We start from the raw sequence: 24,149 nt of genomic DNA, 5'->3' as shown, positions 1-24,149 counted from the left end.
GCATTTGTTAATCATGTTTAAAATATATCAAGGCAATAAATGAAGGGAGGAAGTCTATTGTGTTTCTTTACATTATGTCCTTCATAAAGATAGCTAAGGGGCACAATGCATAGGGAGCTAGGTCTAGAGTCAAAAAGACCTGCATTAAAATATGGTTGTGTGATCCTGGACAAGTCATGCAATCTTTGACTGCCTCAATTCTCTTACCTGTAAAAGGGGGGGTGATAATACTAGCATCTAGCTCATAGGGTTCTTGTGAGAATCTAGTAAGATAATTGTAAAGCACTTAGTACAATTTCTGACACATAGTAAAAGCTTATATTATTAGTTATCCTTCATATAATTATATTCTATCAGTAGAGGCATTGCTCCAGATAAAAAAATAAGTACTTACTTTCCATCTTTGAACCACTGAATAGCAGGAAAAGGAGTGCCTTTGACCTGACACTCCAGGCTTGTGTCATGGTTGAGGATAACTGAGACTTCACTTGGGAAATTGGCACCTATTATGGTGGGTGGAACTTGAACAAAGAAATTTTACCATGAGAATCCATGAATTAACACATGGGAAAATAAATGTTCCTTCATCAGTTAAACAAGTTTTTAAAGTTCAGAATGCAGAAAAAAGAACAGCAGAAGAGCTAAAATTTAAAATGAGAAACTGGAAAAATCTCATGACAGATTTGTAACAGTGATTTATACTTCCTGGGCTAATACCTTTGTTTTTAAATCAGTGATTGCACATGTGCAGTCTGTGGCAAAAAAGTTTCATTCTTTCCAGTCAATCTCATGCATATCTAACTGGACACAGTTTTTGTGTGTCTGAAGGGAGGCAACGATGGATAATTTTTAAGAATTTATTAAAAGTGTTTCAATAGTTCATATATAGAGTAATGGCAACAATATCAAGATGCTACTGTGTAAAGAATTAGAATAGCTTTAACTTTAACTATCAATTCCAATTTATTCCCAAACAATGAAGAAAAAGAAACTGTAGTTTAAGAGCATTTTGTCCTCTCTATTCTTTCTCCATCACTGATCCATTCTAATGTAGTTAGTTTACATATGATATAATGTGGTACCAATGTTTTAAGAGTGTTCTGCTTACTGAGTACAGAAATGTTGAAATCCTTCTCAGAATTTCCAGCAATATTAATTGCTCTACAGGTGTAGTGCCCAGCATCCTCCGGAGAAGCTTTGAAGAGCTGTAGCATCTTCCCATTATGTGTTATCTGGACGGTGCTACTTTCAGTCACCTTCAGTGTTCACAAAAAATGAGTGTTACTTGTATACTTCATAGACATTCAGAGGTCAAAATCAAATTATAACTTCATTGGAACATAAATATTTTTTGGATGTGGTCCTACCTGGACATCATCTTTGTACCACATGATGATAGGAGACGGGTTGCCTGAGACTTCACAAAAGAGATTTGTGGCCTGGTTTAGCACAACAGATACATTTGTCACTTGTTCTTTATCTTTGATTTCAGGAGGAACTACAAAAAAAGAGAAGCTTTACTTTAAAATTTTTATAGAAAAAGTCAATTTCTAAAACATGAACAATTCCTTTTTTTTCTCCTAAATATTGAACTAATAAGAAATTCAAGGTGAATGCTATGAAGGCTCCCATCATGGAAGGGCAGAACATATAATTAAAGCATTTGGATTAACTTGATGGTGCAGTGGATAGAATAGCAGAAGTCATGAGGACCTGAATTCAAATCTGATCTCAGAAACTTCACACTTACTAGCTATGTGACCCTGGGCAAGTCACTTAACTCCAATTGTCTGTCCAACCAGAGCAAATCAAAGATATCAGAATTCTTTAAAATTTCTTTAAATTGTCTAGTTTTCTGTTCTATATTACATTTCTGTTTTTATTATCAATTAATTTTGACAGTTATTTAATTTTCATTTGATTTATTTACTTAATCATTTGATCTCTTTAAAATGAAATTAATAGTTATAACTTAAGTGTAAAAATTGGTTCATTAAATCATTTCTATTTGAACAAAGTGATATTCATAAGTTTTGGCTGAAAACATTCAAGGGGCTTATCCCTACAACTGCTTAGAAAGGATTCTGAATGATGGAATGAATAAAAACTTTAAGTAAGTACTTGAAGAAAGACAACTTTAAGGGATAGGATTTTTGTATTTTATGCCATTTTTACCATGAACTTTTAAATTATATTTTCTTTCTGTAGTTCCAGCTTCATTGGTTGCCACACAGATGTACTCCCCATTATCATATGGTGTAACAGAAGCAATAACCAACAGTGCTCCATCATCCAAAATCGAAAGGCCTGGTTCTCTGCCAGTCAGCTCTCTGCCATTATGTAGCCATTTGATTGTTGGTTTGGGGGTACCTAAGGAGAAAAAGAAAGAATATAAGATTTTTTGTAGAGTATAAAAAGTTTTTAAGAAAATAATTGTAATTATGTCAAGAAGAGAGAAAATTGTTGGTAATTATAAATTAAATATATAACATTAGACTATTGTCAAGGTATTTGTGATTTGACTATTCTAAAGTCTTATTAAAATATTAATTCCTAGAATGCTTTCTGAGACACATAGGCTACATTTAAATTTGAAGATAAGTTATCTTTCTTGAGATAATCATAAAGAATTAAGTAAAAAAGTTTATATGTTGTAGAGGATTAATTTTGTCATTTCAAAGAAACATATCTAAAAGTAAGTAAGTATCACTATGTGTAAAAAAATTCACATGCAGATATGAAAACACACATTTTCCTTTATTTACAAGTCTGAGGGAGAAAAGAATATAGTATATTTATACATTAGAAGGATACATAAATTATATTGCTATGTGAGTATACCACACATTGTCCCAGCAGATGGAAGATATGGATTAGCAAAATGTAAAATTGGTTTGCCTCTTTTTCCTCATCTGTAAAATAAGCTAGAAAAGGAAATGACAAAGTATCTCTGCCAAGAAAGCCCCAACTGAAATAATGAAGAATCAGACATGATTGAAATATGATAGAAAAAATTTCAAGATAGCCAAGAAAGATGAACTCTGGTTATTGACGGACATCAACTCTGGTCTGAAGATATTTCAAGATGTAGGAAAGATCTTTTTGTAGAAAAATAACTACAATCTATTTTATATTATCAAATAAGCAGCTACTCTTAAATCAAATAACTTTAAACTGTCATATTTTTGTAATGACATTGATAGACTGGAAAGTATCCAGGCCACTAGGATGGTCAAGGGTCTTATGGATCATGCTATATGTAGTAAAAGTGTCATCCAATTTACACAGAGTAGACTCATTTCTTTTTAAGTAGTTGGGTAGATTCTCAAAATCATTACTGATTTGGCGCTGTTGCTGTCTGAGGTCTATCTAGTCTATAGAAAGTTGGTACCAGAGATTTTGGAAGAAATTTAGGAGAATTTTTACTACCCTCAGTAACATTGACCAGTGTAACAAATGTAGAGATAGAGTGAATTCTCTGAATTTTTATCCTTAGATAAAACCTTAAAATCTTTTAAACCTTAAAAGTTTTGTTAGTAGATCTCATAATGGCAATATATGTGTTTCCTTTTTTATCCTTTGATATTACTTGTCATGTGTATTGTACTTTTTTGTTTTGTATATTATTACTTCTTATTTTCTACCATGAATCACTGGACTTACATAAATGAAGTTTGGCCCAGAATACCACATGGATACCAGTCAAAGAAAATAGGTATTTTAAAATGGAAGAGAAAAGAAAATAAGGGTAACATAGCAATCTTTATATATTATAAAGCTATTCATCTAAAAAGGAGGATTTGATCAGCTCTGTTTGGTTATTTTGTGATAGAATTAGAAGCATAGATCAAAGTTGTAAAGAAACAATTCATAGGCTTGCAATAAGGAAACCCCCCTTTCTAATATAATGATTCTAAAGTGAAATGGAATTTTAAAGAAGAAACAGATTGTCCATCATTTGGTTTTCTTCTTGTTGGTAATATTAAAGAGGAGGAATTTTTCCTGTACTGATTGAATGAGATGGTCTCCAAGGTCTCTTCCAACTTTGAAATTATGTGAGAATCATAGTGATGTAGTAAAGTAAAGAACCAGCCTTGAAGTCTGAAAGGTCTATGTTCAGTCTCACTTCTAAGACATACTCTGTGTGAATCTGAGACAATAACTTAATCTTTTAGAACTCAAGGCCAATTGTCCAAGAATATGTTACAGAATTTTTCACTTGCACTAGTTGAAGTTTCTTCACTTGTCAGTTCTCTGTAGCAGTGAAACTAAAGCCTAGATGTTGCCCCTGTGATTAATAGAAATGTCCACATTAAGAGACAATGGTCTCCCCCCCCCCCCCGAGGCTGGGGTTAAGTGACTTGCCCAGGGTCACACAGCTAGGATGTATTAAGTGTCTGAGACCAAATTTGAACTCAGGTCCTCCTGAATTCAGGGCTGGTGCTCTATCCACTGCGCCACCTAGCTGTCCCAGGAGACAATGGTCTTAACCATAACTAGACAACTCATACTTGAAATGCAGTGTTTAGTTCAGAATGCCATATTTTAAGAAGATTGTTGAACAAGTTTGGATATATCCAAATAGAAAAACAACCAGGATGGTGAAGGGAACTGATGTTATTTTATGAGAAGAATATCTGAAGGAATTGAGCCTAAATGTTTGATGAGGAAATCAGGATAAAAAGGCACAGTATCTATCTCCTAATACCAAAAGGGTTTTCATGGATAAGGTTAGCTTTTATAAGTGTAAATCTAGAAAGAAAAACAAAGAACAATGTGTCAAAAAAGGTAAATATGACCTATAAAGCAATCTCTTTAATCTCTTAAAAATGTTTTCATACATGGTATGGAAGATTTGGCTAATGACTGCTAAGGTCCATTCCAAATCTAACTTTTTATGATTTTTATTTTTCTGTATTATTATTCTTCTGATCATTAACATGTTTCTCTTATTCTTCACATCAGAATTTTTGTAGAAAACTTACATGTCAGCAAAATCTGATGCATTTATTATGTATGTGGCCTAATGGCCACAAGCTGAAAGAAGTTAGCATTTGACTTCCTTCATTGTTCCACACAGTGCTTACCCTAAATATTAGAACTCTTAAAAACTATAAATTATTAAAATTAGCTCCTAATAATAAATTATCATAGAATTTCATACCTTTTACTGGACATGGAAATGCAATGCGTTGGTTGACCAATCTTTCTTGGAATGGAGTATTATAAGGAGGATCCAGATCTTCTACCACTGGGGGCTCTAATTTAAAAAAAAAAGAGAAAGTATTAATACCACAAATATTTATCAGTTAGAATCACTGTGAGAGATGGTATGTAAGGATACAAAGATGGAGAAATGCCTAACAATCTATTAAAAAGAGCACTGGACCGGAATTAGGAAGAACAGAGTTCAAATTCCATCTCAAACACTTATTAGCTGTGTTATCCTCAGCAAATATTTAATATTTTCTTGCCTTAGTTTCTTCATCTATAAATTGGAGATAATAAAAATACTTTCTCCCACTGTTTTTTGGGGGAAATGAGGCAATTGTAAAGTGCCTTATAAACTTTAAATCACTATATAAATGCTATTATTAGACACATTGTTTGAATGCTAAATATAATCTTGGCAAAAAGATGATTTTATAGAGAACTCACACATGACAAGTACTCACAAGATGTTCAAAAAAATGAAACAAGGACACTCTCAAGGTCTCTCTTAAGAACTTTAGAACTGATTGTTTGACATGGGAGACACTGGCATAGGATCGCCTAGTATGGCATGCCCTCATCAGAGAAGGTGCTATGTGTGCTCTATGAGCAAAGCCGAACTGAATTCACTTAAATGAAATTTGAGATGCACAAAATTAGAAAAGGCAACCCAAATGTTCATGGAATTATTTGTGTTTGACCTGTGGCAGAACACTCCAAACTCAAATTGGTCTGATGAACCACAGTTGAACACATTTTAACTCAGCTCTAACATAATGGTGTCATTTTGGTCCTCTTTAAGAACAATTATTGACCAAGCAACCAATTATTTTATTATTATTATTATTATTATTATTATTATTATTATTATATCTTTATACAAGAGAAAGTTTAGACTTTAATACATTTTTTAAAACATTTTACATGAATTATCTCATTTGATTCTCAAAACAAACTTCTGAAATATGTACCAACAAGCACTATTTCCCCAATATTACAGATGAAGAAATTAATGTTGAAAGATTCAATAGCTTGCCTATTTTCACACAACTGGTAAGTGTCAGAGATAAGTTGTAAGGTACTTATTTTCTGATTTCAACTCCAGCATGCTTCCTACTATATACTAAACTACTCAGTAATCTATAACATAAAAAAAATTAGAAAGTCTGATCAGATACCTTTCAATAACAATAAAAAAGCCTTACACACATTTCATTTCTCATATTCTATACTTTGGACTTGAATTTCTGAAAAGGGTCAATATATGTATAGAAATATACATACAAAATGCACATACATATATACATAAAAATTGTATAAATTACAGCTACATATATAAAGATGAAGTTCAGAGTTGGAAGTGATCACTTCTATATGTAATTGGAAGAGACAAATAATAATTTATCTGGTTGAGATTGTCACACAATAATTTAAATTCCAAAGACAAAAATATAATAAATATATAGAGAGATTCACGACAATATTTTTGTCTGTTCCAGTTACATATGGAAGTGATTCCTTTTAATTCTGCCTATAGGACTATACATAAACATTATATCCATGGAAAAAATCAAAAATATTTTAAGGAAATTAGTTATATACATTTGAGTTGTCTTCTCCAACACCATCTTTTTCTATATAAATATAAAATTACCTTGAACTTGTAGTGTTATCTCTGCTTCATCACTGCCAGCTATATTACTAGCAACACATTTATATACACCAGAATCTGAAAGTTGTACTTGGCCAATGCTTAGTGTTCCATCTCGACTATTGGCATAATGCATTCCATCAATCACCATGGAATTTCCATCTTTAAACCAGGTAAGTGCAGGGAGAGGTAATCCTTGGGCATTGCAGGGGATATCCACTCTTTGACCAACTTGCACCTTTAAAAGCCTAGGGCCACGTTGTATCCTTGGAGGAACTAGAAACAACCAAATAATATAAAATTTCCAAACGAAGTAATATTATGCAATTTGTTCAATATCCAATTGCCAATCTGTGGTATGAAAAATATTTTTTAAAAGGACCATTTACGAATTACTCTGCAAACCATTTAACATTTCAAATAAATTAAAAGTAGGTGAATAATTTGTCAAATGTGGTTAATTAGAAATTTTTTTTAAGAATTTATGTATCTGGAGTCATATTTTAAAAGGTGTAAGATACATGGAATGGAAAGGATATCATTCCAAATTTTAAAAATAGCACTTGCTAGCTGATTGTAAACAGGAACAAGCAATTAACAAGTGGGGAGAGAGAAAATCATACAGGTAATTACAACAAAAATAAAGAAAGTATAGTGGAAAGGAATGAAAGATTTTAGAGAGTCAATCAGAATTACTGATTAGGCATTTGACACAATCCCTTCAATGTTAAACTGAGTAATTTATACCATTTACATACAATAGATGACAAAAAGCCATTGTATATTTTTGGAAAAGTGAATTATTTCATGAAAACTATTGATGAGAATTTTTTTTCTGGCAGTTCAATATAGAATGCATTAGAATGAGGAAAAGAAAGACTATCTAAAAAGTAGTTGCAGTAGTTAATAAATCCTTAATAGAAGGGGGGAATCTAATTTTCTATATGCTTATTTACTTAAAGCCAAAATAATGTTTTGTGTTAAAATTCCATCATTGCTTAAATTAATATTCTTAAATTAACTTATATCTTCCTTATTTTTCTTTATTTCAAGAATAGTACAAGCAGTGAGTCTGGAAAATGTACAAAACTTGGTAATATCTAAGCTTCAAAAATTTTGGAATATTCACTTTTTAGAAGAAAAATAATTAAAACAAATTAGTTGATCACTCTATGGAAAACAAATGAATATTTCTGGTCTGTACAAGAAGCTGTTGTGATTTTTAAATTTTTTTAGCAATGCTTTTACATATAGTCTAAGCTTTAGATATAACATAAAAAAAGATGATTAATGAGTTTTCATGGTCACCAGTTCACAAAATCATCACTGCCAGTTTACAAAGTTATCACATAGGACACATTGTCTTTATTTTGCCTCAAAACTTACCATGGACACTTAATTTAACTGACTGAGTCACATTCCCTGCAATATTTGTGGCAACACAAAGATACATTCCACTATCTGAAACACGTGTTTCAGTTATTTTCATTGATCCTGAAGAAAGGAAGATGTGCCTGTAAGAGAGGAAACATACATATAGTGCCTTTAAAAGAGTAAGTACAATCAAACCTCCCTAATACTCTCCTGTGAAATTACAACTTACATGACAATGAAATAATAACCTCTCTTTCACAAGCTGTCTTCATAGCTTAAAAAGCAGAAAGGAAAACAATTATCTGTTTAATTTTGGTCTGCTAGCATTGCCTTTGCCTGGATTTTTTCCAGTTGAATTTAATACACACTTAAAAGCTTACTTGTGCAAGGCGCTGTCCTTGGTTCTGGATATAAAGACTAAAATGAAACTGTTTCTTGCTCTCAAGGAGATCAAGTTATACAGAATAGAATAAAACAAGTAAATGGATAATATAATACAAAACAAAGAATGAAGTAGTAAAATTAGACATTAAATGAATCCAGGAAAATTTGAGAAAGGTAGGAGGAATCCTGGAGAGGCCAAAGAAGACTTCAGGCATTTGAATTAAATCTTGAAGAAACCTCAGGAGATTGACATTTGCAAGCTGTAAAGCAAAGAAATTTGCTATTCATTTGAGTATATAGTTGACTGTATTAAAATGAGGATCAATGTTAATTATGACACAAATGTGTCATAATTAAAGTACAATCAGGTATCTTTCAGTCCAGTGGTATCAAACTCAAGTAGAAAGAGGACCATTAATCACAATTTAACATTATTTATATTCTATTGTATTCTTATTTATTTTGTTAAATATTTCTTAATAGCATTTTAATGTGGTTTAGGCAACACAGTGGAGTTGGGCCCCCAGAGACCATATTGACACTTCTGCTTTAATATATTACTTCTATCTTTTAATTTATGACAGATGACCTAGAAAGTTATTAAGTAAAAAATTCTAGAAATGGATAAGTGTATTGTATATTATTCATATTGAACTAATTGCATTCCAGCTGTTAAGATAACAAAATCCTCATAATTTGCAATGAAAAAGAGAACAATGTAACAGGGGCCTAGCAAGGATATGAACATTCTCAGTACATATGCAGTATATTCTAAATACTGCTGTAAGTAGAAAGAGATAGACACTCCATCTGAAAAAGTATAATGACATGCAATTGTAAAGCTGTGAGCACTGATCTGGAGTATGTGTAGATATTTTATACAATTGACTCTAGAACCATTCAGCTAGGCAGAAAGTAAAGAAAGCTGTGCATATTCTGAGAATGAAACTCCACTGGTCAGGCCCCCATTATAAAAGGAGTTAACTTTATGAAACACACAGGTATGGGAGAATATTAAGATTATTTAATAATCCTTAAACTTGAATTAAATAAAGAATAATGTAGGTGTCTTCTATAAAATCACATTTTCTAATTAATTCTCTGAATGACACAATGTGAATAATTAAAAATTGTTTTCAAGCACATAGAACGTCAGAAAAAAGCAGTATCTAAGAAATTATTTTTTCACTGGACAAAGTTCTTAGCAAATTTTATTACCTGGGAGAGAATGGGGAGATGAGTTGTGTTTCTCTGGCCCACGTAATTGTGGGTGGAGGCAGGCTTTTCACCTCACATGGAAGTGTAACATCTTCACCTGCTGTCACTGAGATCTCTATGGGCTTATCCTGTGTTAGTCCTTGTTGATCCCCGGACACTCTGGGTCTTACTAAAATATACATTTTGTTTACTTAGGGAAATAAATGCATTTAAAATTAAACAAAAGAAAACATATATCACTTACAAGAAATATGGTGAGAAGAGACATGGAAAGCACATTGGGCTTTGCAAATTTAAGAGATATCTGGGTTTGAATTCTACTTTTGATCATTGACTATAATCAATGTTCTTACTATATGATACACATTGGGCTAAAAGTGGGGATACAAAGAAAGACAAAAACAGTCCCTCAGGGAGTTTACATTCTATCTACATGAGTACTGTCAAGTGTTTTTGATGTTTTAAAGTCTCTTTTTCTTCATATTTAAATATTATAATAAATTTACAAATAAATATAGAAATAAAATAAAATCAATCAATGAATCAATTTAATTTATGTGGTTACTCCATCCAATGATACACAGCATGGATGCAACCTATCCATATTGTCTAAGCTATGCAATTCTCATCCATGTCTATTCCTTAGTTTGCTGCCTGGAGTCCATGCAGCATGCTGATAATTTCTTACTTTTACTATATGTCTAGAATTTGTTCTTTTTTCAATCATGTATTTTTAATCGACATGCTTTACAAATGCCTTTCTTATGCAATTCCTTCTAAGTAATGTGTTGCTGCCTATTCAAGTCAACCATTTGCCTGTCCCTGGGTCTCTAAATAATCTTCTGTTTCTTGACCAATCTTTTAGTAAGAATACTATGATTAAAATGCTTCATTTTGTTTTAAAAAAAACCCACTCTATATCCTGGAAAACAGAGTGGATTTTTAAAATAATAACCATTTGTTAGTATTTTATTCTCCAGTTAATTTAATCAGCATAGGTAGCTAAGCAGATGACTTTATTTCATTATACCTTTTAATTAAGAAATACATAATCCAATAATTAAATAGTAGATCACAACAATCAATGAATAATTTTTAGCACGTCATGTTTCTTTATGTATAGTAATTTACCATAAACAATATAAAACAAGCAAAAAATTACCTGATTTCAATTCAGCAGAAAACTTTCAATATACATCCTATCCTTTTCCTTTACATTATTTTTATTTAATGAATTGTTTCATACTTTAATTTCCTGTTAATATTTGCATATCTTATTTGTGTTTTATATTAGTGTAAAAGAAAAGCAATAAAGCCAATTTGTCTAGACAGTAGTAAAGGGAATAGTGTAATGTGTAAGAAGACTGAAAAGATAAGAAGTAATAAGGTTTTGAAGAGATTTAAATGCCAAATAACAAGCTTATATTTTATCCTAAAGATAATAGAAAGTCATTACACTTCATTGAAGGCATGCAGATATGTGTGTGCGTGTGTGCATGTATGTATAGTATGGGGGGGATTAAGACATATGGTTTAGGAAAATCACCTTTGTGGCTCTGTGGAGGCTGGATTCGCATGGACAAAGAATAACAACATGGAGTTCAAATAGGAAGTTATAATCTAAAGATCAGCTGTTGTTTGTGAGACTTTAAAAGTCTCATGCTTGGTAGTGGATATTTGCACAAATGGAGTGAAGGGGGGATAGGTTAAAGAAATTTCAGAGATAGAAATAAAATAAATGTACTTAGATACGTCAGATGAGTGATAGTGAATCTAATATAACATCAAGATCATGAACAGATGTGAATGATCAAGATAGTGGTGTCCTTGACAAAAATAGGGAAGAAAGGTTTGGATTGGGGAAAACAATCATATTATTTGGGATGAATTTTGCCTGTTCATCTATGTGACATTCTCTTCCATCCAAAACAAAACTGAAGTCACTCAGTGCTCCATTATCTAAGAGGGCCTGCCATAGCCATGAAGCAATCTGCATAGGTAAGGAGAGGAATACAGGTGGAGGACTGACTTTCCCCTTGGCAACCATGCAGCTGCAGCTATGGGTTACTAGGTCCCTTGAGATTAGAAAGAAAAAGTAAAGATGAATAAAAGATTCAGAGAGGGAGTGCAAAAAAATAATGGGGAAAGACTAGGTGTGGTTGTATTGATGACAACCCAAGATTGGTTTTTAACAGGGAAGGTCCTATAAAATCCATCTTCCCATGCTCTGAACATACTCAATTTAGTGAAAACAACTATTGTTTTTCTAAAAACCAGGTGGTAATCAAACAGTTCTATCCCTATTGTTAAATATTTCAATGAACTTTTTAAGAGTTTGATATCCAGAAGAAATACTTTATTGTAGTTGAAATGGAATTTTACATTATCTATATCTTTCAGGAAGATTTGTGATGGTAAAATGTCATCCACTGTCGAATACTGCTTTCAAAAAGCTTAGTTGTCACCTTCTGATAGCCTTATCAAGATTATCCTAAAAGCATGTATAGATTATGCTTTTGGACATTTTATGTGAGTGGAAAAATAGGCATATGAGTAAGTAATCATCATGTTCTCTGGGGGGGTGTGATAAAATCCCCCCCATTATTAAGTTTGGGCTAGCTTCCTGGAGGCCTCAGGAGCAGCCAGAATCAGGATAAGTAAAAGTCCTTGGTCTTTAGGGGGAGAAGCAGGGAAACTTCCAGGAGTTTTACCAAAGATCTCTACTCAATTCTGGAGTCCAGAATCTCTACCTTTCTCCTCCTCATTCTGTGGCCAAGTGAGTCTCTGGCCTCTGTCACCCTACCCTCTAACTCTTGCCTACCATTACCTTAACATCAAACATTGAGCCAGCATCAACTGTAAGAAGGGGCATTTATTCAAACATATGCTAATAGTCACTGTCTTATATTGAATAGGTAATTAGCTTTAAGCTTGCGGTTGTCTGATTCAAGCATATCTTTCTCAGAGTTTCAGCCCTTTACACTCAATATCTACATTATTTTATCCTTGTACAAATACCTTTAAGAGGAATATCTTAATGTCGTCACAAATTTTTTCCCCTTGTGAATATTCCTTTGAAATTCCTTTGTAAATATTCAGTTTAGTAAGCTGGTTTTCAATCTTTGTTTTCTTTAATGACTCTTCCATTTCTTTAAAAACCCTATCCTGGTCTATGAACCCAAAAGTCCTTGAAGGTACAAATATTTTTATAAAAATTCTAACAGATTTCCCCCCCAAAACTGTATTTTGTTTATTTCTTTCCAGTCTCTTTCTTAGACATTTTTTGAATGACTTTAATTTGATTTTATTTCTTTGCTTACAAAATTATTTTCCTTCCTTCAACTGCTTCTCAGTTTTATGGAGCAACTGCTTATAATCTTTCATCATATTTCTTTATATGATTTTATAAATAAATTTATATTTAGAATATTGTTTCCTATAGCAGTAATATCTGTCTGCTTGGCAAGAAAATCACAAGTGCTTTTGGACTGATGTAGTTTTTGGGAATTCTTGGTTTTGTCAAAAAATAATCGAAATACATGTTAAATTTGTATAAATTTTTATAATTTGTATTCATACAAATTTTCTATCAGTTTCCCTTTTTGTATCAAAATTTGTTCAACCAGCTCAGATGGATATTGTTCTAGTTGCAAAATTTATCTTTTCCTGTAATAGGGTTTGTTTTTTTCCCCTGAGGCAATGGGGTCAAGTGACTTGCCCAGAGTCACATATCTAGGAAGTGTTAAGTGTCTAAGGCCAGATTTAAACTCAGGTCCTCCTGACTTCAGGCCTGGTCCTCTATCCACTGCCACCTAGTTGCCCTTCCTGTTTATTGTTTGTAATATTGTAGTATTGTAATATTACAATATTGTAATATTAAGATACTTGTCTAAAAGAATACAGAAAAATGATTCTGGAATTTTTTTAACCTATCATTAAATTATCATTCCTTTTAGTTAAACTATAATCAACACAAGTTTTTAAAGTTATTCAGAGTTTGACACATAACTTGGTACAATACCACACTCAATGCTTTTCCAGGGTGTTAGACCATGTGCCAAGGCTTACATTCACCTGGCACAGCCTTTGAGAATCCAGGATCATGTCCTCACCAAAATGAGGCATCAAAGTAGGAATTTGTGAATAGCAACACCTGTAGCATTTTATTATTGGGGTTTAGAGGATGAAATAAAATAGCACATATAAAGTTACTTATAAAACTTAAAAGGCAGTAGAAGGAACAAGCATGTATTAAATAACTACTATGAGTAGGTATTATGGTTAAGTACTTATCAAATTTCATATGATTCTCATCATAATTCTGGGAAATCCATTTTATAGCTAAGGAAACTGAGGCAGACAGAGGTTAAAGGACTTACTCAAAAATCACAGAAGTAATGTCAGAGACTCAATTTGGCCTTAGGCCTTTTTGACTCCAGACCCAGTGCTCTATCTAATGCTCCATCTACCTTCCTCTAAGCAGCTTAAAGTTCTATAGAAATATCAGCTATTTTTTTATTTTTATTAATTTCTTTAAATGATGTGTAAAGAGACTTCATACAATCTCAAATTCCAGGGTCATCTAATGATTTCCAGACATTTTAAATGAGGAATGTGGAAAAAATGATAGGAAGGCAATTAGAAAACTTTTCTTCTCACTTTTTTGCTTCAGTACAAGGATTAAGAGGTCAGTTGAAATGCAGTCTTAAAGTAAGCCATGTGCAAAAGTAGCCCTCCAGGGCACAACTCTAACCCAAGACATAACTGAGGTTTGGCTTGCTAATACTTTTAAACTAACTGATATTACTGAATGAGGGTTGGGTGTAATGAGCATACTACTCTGAGAAAACATTATAAAATTTTCCAAGGGCTTATATACTTTCCCCCTTAAAATCAGAGTTGGGTAAAGCTGCCCTTATATGAGATTTTAGTTGGCAGAAAGACTACATTTTTGGGAAAATCAGGGCTTAAGTTAAGGGGTACAGTCTTTGGATAAGGTTATGTAAAGGACAGCTGTGTATTTTGGCAAAGATAAAAAGTGTCAATGAAAAACATTCTCCAAATAGGCTCTTACCATAAACTGTCAGCTGAACTTTTCTTTTGGCATATCCCGCTGCATTGGTGGCAGTGCAGACATATTCCCCACTTTCCTCACCTCCTGGTGACACTATATATAAACTCCCATCTACTCCTGCAGAAAATTTAGCATTGCTGGGAGAAATCAGTTCTCCTTTCTATGAAATAGAATAAAGATCAATGAATGTGTAAATGTGTTTAGGCAATAAAGATATTTCTCCCTATCTGGGAGAAAACAAAAATATATGATCTTCTATTCCCAAATAAAATGTAACTTTAACTATTTTAACACCAATACCCCTTCTATTACAGAATAGAGATTCAAAGGCAAAGAAAAGTATCAGGTTACTTCATCACACAAAATGCAAAGTATTGCTGAGACTTTTCTTTCCTTATCTACCAAGGAAAAAGAGAAAAAAGACTAAATTTAATTCAAAGACACTAAATGGGTAAGCAAGAAAAATAAGACTTAGAAATAGCTTTGGATTATGTGATGAAGTGAAACATTATGTTACAATTTATTGCTACACAGCAAATACAAATAATTGTCACTGTGATTTTAATATATGTTAATGATATCATTATGAAATTATATCATATGCTAATGTATTTTTGTTATATATACTAGACTAATTATTAATCTTTATTTGGTATTTTGCCTCTACTCTTACAGAATTTTGGCTCTGTTAAATCCATATACTGATGTCTCATTATGGTGTAGATGTGCCTTATTTTTTTTGCAAATGATATTTATGCAATGAAAGATGAAATACTACTAGGCTTTCACAAGAGGCAGGGAATGGATTCTGTATCATCATTAGAATAGTTGTAAGTTTGGAAAATTTTGTCTCCAAATGTTTCACCAAGTGATGGATTTTTTTTTGGTAGCAGTAATTTAATGTATACCATGTATGAGGCCATATGGGAGTGAATGTCTACATCAGGGTAGGATATAGTCCTGTCAGTAAAGTTATATTGAAGAAGCCCTACCTAATCTATTATCAAAGGGGCCAAGTTAAGGAGCAATAGCATTTCTTATAACTAAAATAAGATACTTACCTTGGACCATACAATAGCTGGTTTGGGAACTCCACTTGCTTTGCACGGTAAACTTACAGGGACTCCTTCAATTGTGCTGAATATCTGTTGTCCATGTTGAATAATTGGCAGAACTAAAAAGAAAAACAAATATTGAAACCTGACCTGGCTCAATAACCAGTTCTACTATCTACTTCTCTAATCTCCATAGATTCTGGTTCAATTTGAAATTATTATATTCTTTAAAAAGTTTGAAAACCTTAGCAAGTAAATATGTTGTCTGTTCCTCAGAACCTAAGCTAGCATGCTAAAGCAATGACCAATAGACAATGACTTTCTCAAGAATCTCATAAAAACTCATAAAATTTAATAATGAAGAGGGCCTAAGTCGAATCTCATGACAATGAGTATGGGGAAGAAAGAAAAACAAGATGGAAAAATCCTTTACTCATGCAACTTTAAGAAAGAAGTATATCTTAGGGAAATATTCAATGAATAAGCTTTATATCTGCTTAGGCAAGATCTGTATCTACGTGATTGCTGTAAGTCATACATGAGAATGCTTTGGAGATTCAAGGCACTAATTCCAATGGGTTATCTCATCTAGGGATCAGTTTAGAGATAGATAGAAATTGTAATAGCTGGCTGACCCTCAAGATGTGATATCCATTTGGGCAAGTTGAAGACCAAAGAGGTTAAACCCAATGGTTACTGTAAGGTCCTTTAAAATTATTATAATGAAAATGACCAATAAACATTTCACTATTCAGAGAAGAATGAAAGAATGAAATATGCATTGTCTCATACATACATATGTGTGTATATATGGATGCTTATATATATATATATACATATATGAGACAATACATTTTTGTTTTTCTAAATTGTATGTTAAATTTAATATAGTAGTAAAAAAAAATTATCCTATTTGTATCCCCTCCTGATCGTTTTGTTTTAAATTGTGTCATTTCAAGATCTTATTAAGGTCTCTTTTTTTGGATCTCTGGAACTACTTTTTCTCACCCCAAACAAATCAACACATTGTCCATGTCTAAAATGAATGTTGCATCCTGTATAATCTAGTTCATCATTTCTCTGCCAAGAGTCAGGAGACACATAAGGTCATTTCCTAGTTTGCCAATGTAATATTTTCAAAGTATTGTATTTTTCAACTGGAAGTATAAAAGAAGTCATAAGACAGATGTATTCACTAACAATATTTTTTTTAAATGTTGAGCCAGTTGCTCTGTAACTGCCTAGTTGCAATTATTGATAAGCTGCCTAGATGCTGCAGTGATGCACAAACAATGTGAAGAGATCTATAAGAACTTTCTAGATAGACTTGATAGACTCCCTATGGAAGAGTTATAGGTATACATGGATAATAGTCACACAAGCGGGGTAAGGATGGATAATGACCTGTATATAGAAGAGATAACAGATTTGACAATGGTAATAATATTTTTTAGCCAATGAACTATCTTGTCTTAAGCTATACATTACTAATCTGCCCCTCTTCCAGAGTTAATTTTCATTAACTTAATAAATGTTGCTAATCTCCCAAGGAAGAAAAGAAAAGAAAAAAGAATTCTAATTCCTCAAATGATTACAAGATAGTCACTAACAAATGAGATAAAACAGGTCAACCATTAGCAGGAGCAAATAGGAAAAAGATGTTCCATCATTTAAAAAATCAATGACTTTTAAAATGTTTAACATACATGAGGATTGCATGCATATAGTAAGCAGTAGTGATAACATGAAAACTTCAAACAATCTCTAAAAGACTACAAGGTTGTTCTTAAGGACAAGCTTATTGCACAATCATCAAGGGAAAGGCAATTTTGGAAGATATGAAGTGTTCGGCTTGCCTAAAATTAAAATATATTTTTAACATTTTTCCTCTTTCTCTGAGTTGTGTTCTCTTTTATCAATTAAGAAACTACTTACACAAGCACTTGGCAAGCATGGATTGCCAACTCCCACTAGCATTTTTATTTTTTTAGTAGAAAAGGGGAGTCTGGAGAAGTCATTAATCATTATAGCTTTTTTTTTTTTTAAGTAAAACTTTCTATAAGAATAAAAACTATGCAAATTTATTTCAAACTTTAAAGGGGTATTAATTTGGTATTTAATTTAATTTGTAATAACCAAATTTTAGCAACAATTTAGGGGAAAGATTTCACTAAATAGATTTCTTAAAATAGATTTCTTACCATACACATTAACAGTAGTAGTTTTATTGTGAGTTCCAGCAACATTACTTGCTATACAGGTATATTCACCACCATCCTGAAGGCGAACTCTTTCAAGGTGTAGGCTCCCATCACTACGAATACTGATATAAGGATTGGAAACCAACTTAAAGGGAAAAAAAAAAAAGTAATTTTAAGAAATTAAGTCAAGAACATGCCGAGTCCTGAACTTTAGATACTGTTTTAATCAGATATTAGGAATTTTTTTAAAATTAAGAAATATTTTTTATAAATCTTTTTTTGGTACAAAAATATTAAAAAAAAAAACCATCAGATTACAAGGGAGAACAAGTACACAGAACAATAAGTTATAACTATATTTAATAATGAGAACCCTCACAAGTAATTTACATTAACATTTATTAAATTCAAGTTACATAGTTTATATATATATATACATATATATACATATATATTTAACTATTACCTGTAACATGCCCTCCTGGCAGTAACAATTACTAGTCTGTCCTAGGCCCAACAGAGTACCTTTGACCACTGACCTTTGCAGTGTCAACTCTACCTGGCTCGCCTCCTCTGAGGCCTTCAAAGGTCTCTGGCCACAATTTCTTGAATAGTAGTTTAATAACCTGTAGTGCACTCAAGAACAGCCACATGAAATCTCAAAAGCCTTTATTATATCTACTCACATAATGCCCTGACTTGTTGGTTCCCTAGTGAACACCTGATCTGAAGATCCACGTGTTCACTACCAAACTTCTTACCTCTCTTGGCTATCCATCAGGTTGGCTTGGCTACCCCAGGCTAGGGAGCCAGGTTAAAGAGTGTCAGATTAAAGAGAGAGACTGCTGTCTGCAGTGGGCTTATAAAGGGCCTGTGAGGTCGCACACACAGCCAACCAGCGAGAGAGCTGTCACTCATTACGAAGCTATCTCAATATGGACAGGATCCCACCCACAGGGCAGTCCTATATCCACAGAGATTATTTCTGGGCAACTCAAATCTCCTGTTGTACTGTGCCCGCCCATTTAAAGGGCCTTTACAATTCCTTTCTCTTGTTTTGCGGGAACCGCATCCTTACAATTACCTAACATTCAATTCTATTTAAAAAAGACAAACTTGGCTTGAAGATGCTCTTTCCCATGGAGAAGATCACATTACCTCTATCTAAACAGATCATGTTTTTATTTTGGCATACTATGGGCCAGTGTTTCTAGAGGTAGTCATTTTGGCAAAGAGAAGGTACTTAATCTTAAGTACTAGAACTGAAGTCAGAAGTAGTTTTTGCTCCTCTCACCTCAGATATACATTTACTATTTGTGTGACTAGAAGCAAATTATTAAATCTCTCTAGGTTTATTTCTTCCTATGATGAGGAGGGTACAAATGTGCAACTACATGATATAGTAGATAGAGTGCTGGGCCTACAGCCAAGAAGACCAGAGTTCAGAAACTTACCAGCTATGCAATCTTCAGCAATTAATTTCTTTTTATATCAATTTCCTCAAATATAAAATGAGGATAAAAGTAGCAACTATCTTCCAGAATTTTTGTGAGAATCAAATGGGATAATTTTTGTAAATAACTTAGAACAGTGACCTATATATAGTAGACACTAAATAAATGCTATTTGTACTCCTACTGCTACTGCTAGAACTACTACCATCACTACTACTAGAACTAGTACGAGTAGTACTAGCACTACTATTACTACCACCATTAGCATCGCCACTACTATTACTATTGCTGCTGCTGCTGCTACTACTTCTACTACTGATCCTGCTAGGATTATTATGAAGATCAAATTAGATAACAAAGCATTTTGTAAAATATACAATAGTTTATGAAACAATTATCTAAAGTATAAGGTATTATAGACATGATAAACAATAAATACTGTGAGAAAAGGAATCATCTAGTTTCTAGTTAAATATGACATGCTATTGGGTGACTGCCTAAGAGGCAACATAGTGTGGTAAATAGAGAAAAATGTTCTGGCTTCAAGTTCTGCCTGTGACACATATTGGTTGGGTGACCTGGTCATTTAATTTTTCAATGTTCTAGGCAATTCTCTAGGATCATAAGATTCAGAAAAGTTTCCATCTTGCCCTTTGTCTTTTAGTAGTTTTCCTATACTAGTGAAACTTTGAAGTTTACACTATCTCTTATTTATTACCACCATTTCCACATATATTTCTTTTTTCCCTCAAGGGAAGTCAATATGGAGTAATGCTGTATTTACTGTTGACATTACACTTGGAGAAGTACAGTAATCAAATGAACAAGAGGTTATAATATTGAGTTTTGAGGGTACAATTAATGATCATTTTAGATCCACTTTCATGGCATTTATGTATCCTATAATAAATATATTCTATATAAATAGCACTTTTTTTATTCAGAGTGCTCTTCAAACCTCCATCAGCTCCTAGTACTCCAGACTACTTTTCCACCTCTGCCCCAGCAGACTTCTCAGCAGGCAACATCTCCATCCTTTATCACTTCTTGCTCTGATTGTTGAATTCTTCTTTGATTCTGCATTTAAGGGAATATCTACATTATCATATTCTCTTCCAACTCAGATCAGGGATAAGTGGCTTGTCCAGGGTCACTCAGCTAGTAAGTTTGAGACTGGATCTGAACTTAAGTCCTCATGACTATCTATTGTGCCATCTAGCTATCTCCTTCCAGTACCCTTTTAGATGCTGTCTTTCCCCTTTAGAATGTAAATTTCTTGAGAGCAGGGATGCCTATATTTTTCCTTGTATTTATATTCTCAGTGGATAGTATGTAACAAAGTAAATGCTTAATAAATATTTTATCTATATATAATTGATGTGATTTTATATGTTGCTGAAGAAATGAGAGAAATCAAAGTACTCCATAGATTGGAGTGGAAATGTAAGATACTTTCAAGAAATCCAATGAAAGAATCCAACACTTATGACAATAAAAAAAAGTTTGCAATGAAGTACTTTTTAACAGTTGTGAAATTATCTATTGAAAATAGTCTGTAATCAAAGTAAGTTTGTCTTTGAGAGGAATTGTGGTACATATTCACTTTGTAGTTAAAGGATCAGAGTTCATAGCTTATCTCTATCATTTGCCACCTCTATAACCTCAGTGAAATCAGTAAAATTCTTTGGTTCCTTCATTTGTAAAATGGAATTATTAGATCATCCCTTCCTGATCCAATACTATGATTGTGTATTGATAATAGTTAAAATTACTTTTAAAAGAGCATTGGTAGATATTTTACTTGGAGGTGTTACATTTCATGTTACACTAATTTAAGACATCACAGTCTTAATTTTATGTTAGTGAGATAGTTCTCTCTTTCCCTCTCCTGCCCTCCCTTCCTGTGTCTCTCTTCCCCTCCCTCCCTATTATCCTCCCTTCGTCTTCATGTCTGTCTCTATCTGTCTGTCTCTCTTTCTCTCAAAAGACAAAATATGAATGGTGAGATTTAGTATTTTGAAAGATCTTGTAAAACTATTCCAGAGACAAATTTTCTTCCTTAATGTCCCTTTTATTTCTCCCCATCTCCCAATCCAAACCACACACTATTTAAATACATTCATGTGCTAATGTTTTTGGTAACTTGCCAAATGTAATTTATAGTATATAAATATAATTTATATGCTAGTATTTATATAATTTATGTATAGTGAATAAATGTAATTGATAGTATATAAATATAATTTATATCATATTTACCATATATCCTTTAATTTTCCAATTGAAAGAATGCTCTTACCAGAGCGGAGTTTTTCAGCCATCGACGTTCTGGAATGGGATTTCCAGCCAACAGCATGCAAGGTAGAGTCAGCTGCTGCCCTTCAATCACATTGGCTACAGCAGGGCTAATTCCAATAAGTGGAGCAACTGAATACAAGACAGAATTTGATATATTTAATCAGGCCTCATCTACAACAACACCTACTTGTCCTTTATCTGAAAGCCAACATTAACTAAATGCTATATATGTTACATTGATTTTCACCTTTCTGGTTTTTTTTTCTGATTTTCACAACTCTGGAAGGCAGCTGCTATTATTATCTCCATTTTACAGAGTCACTGCTAAGTTAGCTGAATTGCCCAGAGTTACACAGCTAAAATGTATGAGACAGGATTCAAATTCAGATCTTCCTGACTCCAAGTCTAGCATCTCAAGGCACCAAGGCACCTAGTTGTCTAATATCCATTACAAAAAGAACATAATAACTAAAACCCAGGCCTTCTAACTCTTTCTACCAGAGCACATACCTACTTGCCAAAGCAATGACAAAATATAAATGGTGAATTTTTAATAGAATCCAAAGGCTTGCATAATGACTAACATGACTATGGGAAATAGAAATCTTAAATTGTATTTAAAAGCCTGTATTTTAGGATGAAAATTTGGGAATCAAGACTCATAATTAAGAGGAGTAAGAAATTCTGCATATTCACTGATGATACTAGGGGGTTATTTTCTGTTGTTGTTTTTATTTTAAAGAGAGAGAATCAAAGTATCATATCCAAGGAGCAGGAAATGAATATACTACTCAAAAGTCAATAAAATATTAAATTATTAAGCACCTCATGTGCAGAGTATTTGTTATTATTTGTTAGATTCTGAGGTGAGGATATATAAAAATTAAATGAGGCATTGTTCCTGTCCATGTGAAACTCAAAAATCTAGTTAATGTGACTATAAATAGATAACAATTATAATAAAAGTTTAAAAATATGAAAATAATAGTCACTCTCACTTTCAAAGTTCACTTCCAAACTATAAATCATAACCACTGTGCACATAAATCTTACTTTTATGTGCATATCTCTGATATCTTTTCTAAGCTCCTCTCTATTGGGAATATGTCAAGTTACATACTTTATATATTTTATACATATTTAACTATTGCCCTCTACCAACTATTCTATTGCCCGCTATTGCCAACTCTGCTAGAAACTTCCACCCTCATATGGGTAACCTTTACTTAGGTATACCTTTGCAGAATATGGAAGGCTGCAGAACAGCACTCACATTGTGTATCCCTTTGTTGCCATTTAGGCTAAGAAATTGATTAACTGTATACCCAAGACTTTGAGTGTTTAACTGTATATCAGAAGTCCCCTTAGCTAGGGACAAAGTTATCACTTAATTTCTTTGCCTCAGTTTCTTCACCTGTTAAATTAGAGGATTTATTCTCACTACTGTTGTAGTTCAAATGTTCTATGAAGTTAGAAAACAAAATCTGTTGGTTTTTTTTAAAGATGAGCCCAGGGACTTACCTGATCATAACAGGAATAGAGTATTGGTATTAAGGTATAAAAGATACAGAAATGGACTGTTTGTTCAAAGAGTTAAGGTGGTTGTGAAAATTCTGAGATATCCTTTTAACAAAATGGTTCCCAGAGTCTTCTTACCAAGCCCTGTCACTGTTATGGTTGCCTGTGCCTGGATCTTTCCAAATTGGTTTTCAGCTTCACAAATGTAAGTACCTTTATCACTGGCCCATAAATCTAAAATGAAAAAAGAAAGAGATTTGTACTAAAGTATTCTTAAGTACCAAAACATTTAACTCAATATTACTATTTCAATAAAACTTTCATAAAGAAAAATATGACTGGCTCATTTCTTGGAATTTAAAATACTTAAGTTCTACCATCTCTCTATTCTTTCATGAATATCACCCAATCAGAACACATGGTAAACCTGTTCTACATCAATTATTCAAAATCAAAATAATCAGAATAAGAAGAATTTTGAATCAATTATCTTACTAAGTGGTTGATGCAATATGAACTTTGAATAATTTTAAAAGATTTATACTGATTCTTGGAATAACTGTTGAAAAATATTATTGGAAATTAATCTATATTGAATTATATTTCCAACCATTTCATTTTGCCAGTAACCTTATTACTACTTATCTACTGTCTGAGGCTACACAGTGTGTTTGGACTTATTTTTGACTCTTCCCTCTCCAGTCTTTTGGA

The 24,149-nt window shown here is 32.8% G+C and overlaps 1 protein-coding gene across 2 annotated transcripts in view; it reads right to left on the bottom strand.

Moving 5' to 3' along the window:
• HMCN1 (hemicentin 1) overlaps positions 1-24,149 on the bottom strand; it is a 478,149-nt gene that overhangs the window by 190,798 nt on the left and 263,202 nt on the right. For both annotated transcript variants that reach the window (XM_074308592.1, XM_074308593.1), the window contains exons 17-29: positions 23,577-23,672; positions 21,922-22,049; positions 18,169-18,313; positions 15,974-16,086; positions 14,913-15,072; positions 9,839-10,007; positions 8,249-8,376; positions 6,866-7,138; positions 5,165-5,260; positions 2,176-2,370; positions 1,368-1,498; positions 1,109-1,256; positions 395-521 (exon numbers count right to left, since the gene is read on the bottom strand). In XM_074308592.1, coding sequence (XP_074164693.1) covers positions 395-521; positions 1,109-1,256; positions 1,368-1,498; positions 2,176-2,370; positions 5,165-5,260; positions 6,866-7,138; positions 8,249-8,376; positions 9,839-10,007; positions 14,913-15,072; positions 15,974-16,086; positions 18,169-18,313; positions 21,922-22,049; positions 23,577-23,672 — 1,909 coding nt within the window. The remainder of the gene's footprint in view (positions 1-394; positions 522-1,108; positions 1,257-1,367; positions 1,499-2,175; positions 2,371-5,164; positions 5,261-6,865; positions 7,139-8,248; positions 8,377-9,838; positions 10,008-14,912; positions 15,073-15,973; positions 16,087-18,168; positions 18,314-21,921; positions 22,050-23,576; positions 23,673-24,149) is intronic.

This window comes from Sminthopsis crassicaudata, chromosome 4 (assembly GCF_048593235.1).
Source record: "Sminthopsis crassicaudata isolate SCR6 chromosome 4, ASM4859323v1, whole genome shotgun sequence".
NCBI classification, from domain to species: Eukaryota; Metazoa; Chordata; class Mammalia; order Dasyuromorphia; family Dasyuridae; genus Sminthopsis; species Sminthopsis crassicaudata.
This window is presented reverse-complemented; position numbering and strand designations above follow the sequence as displayed.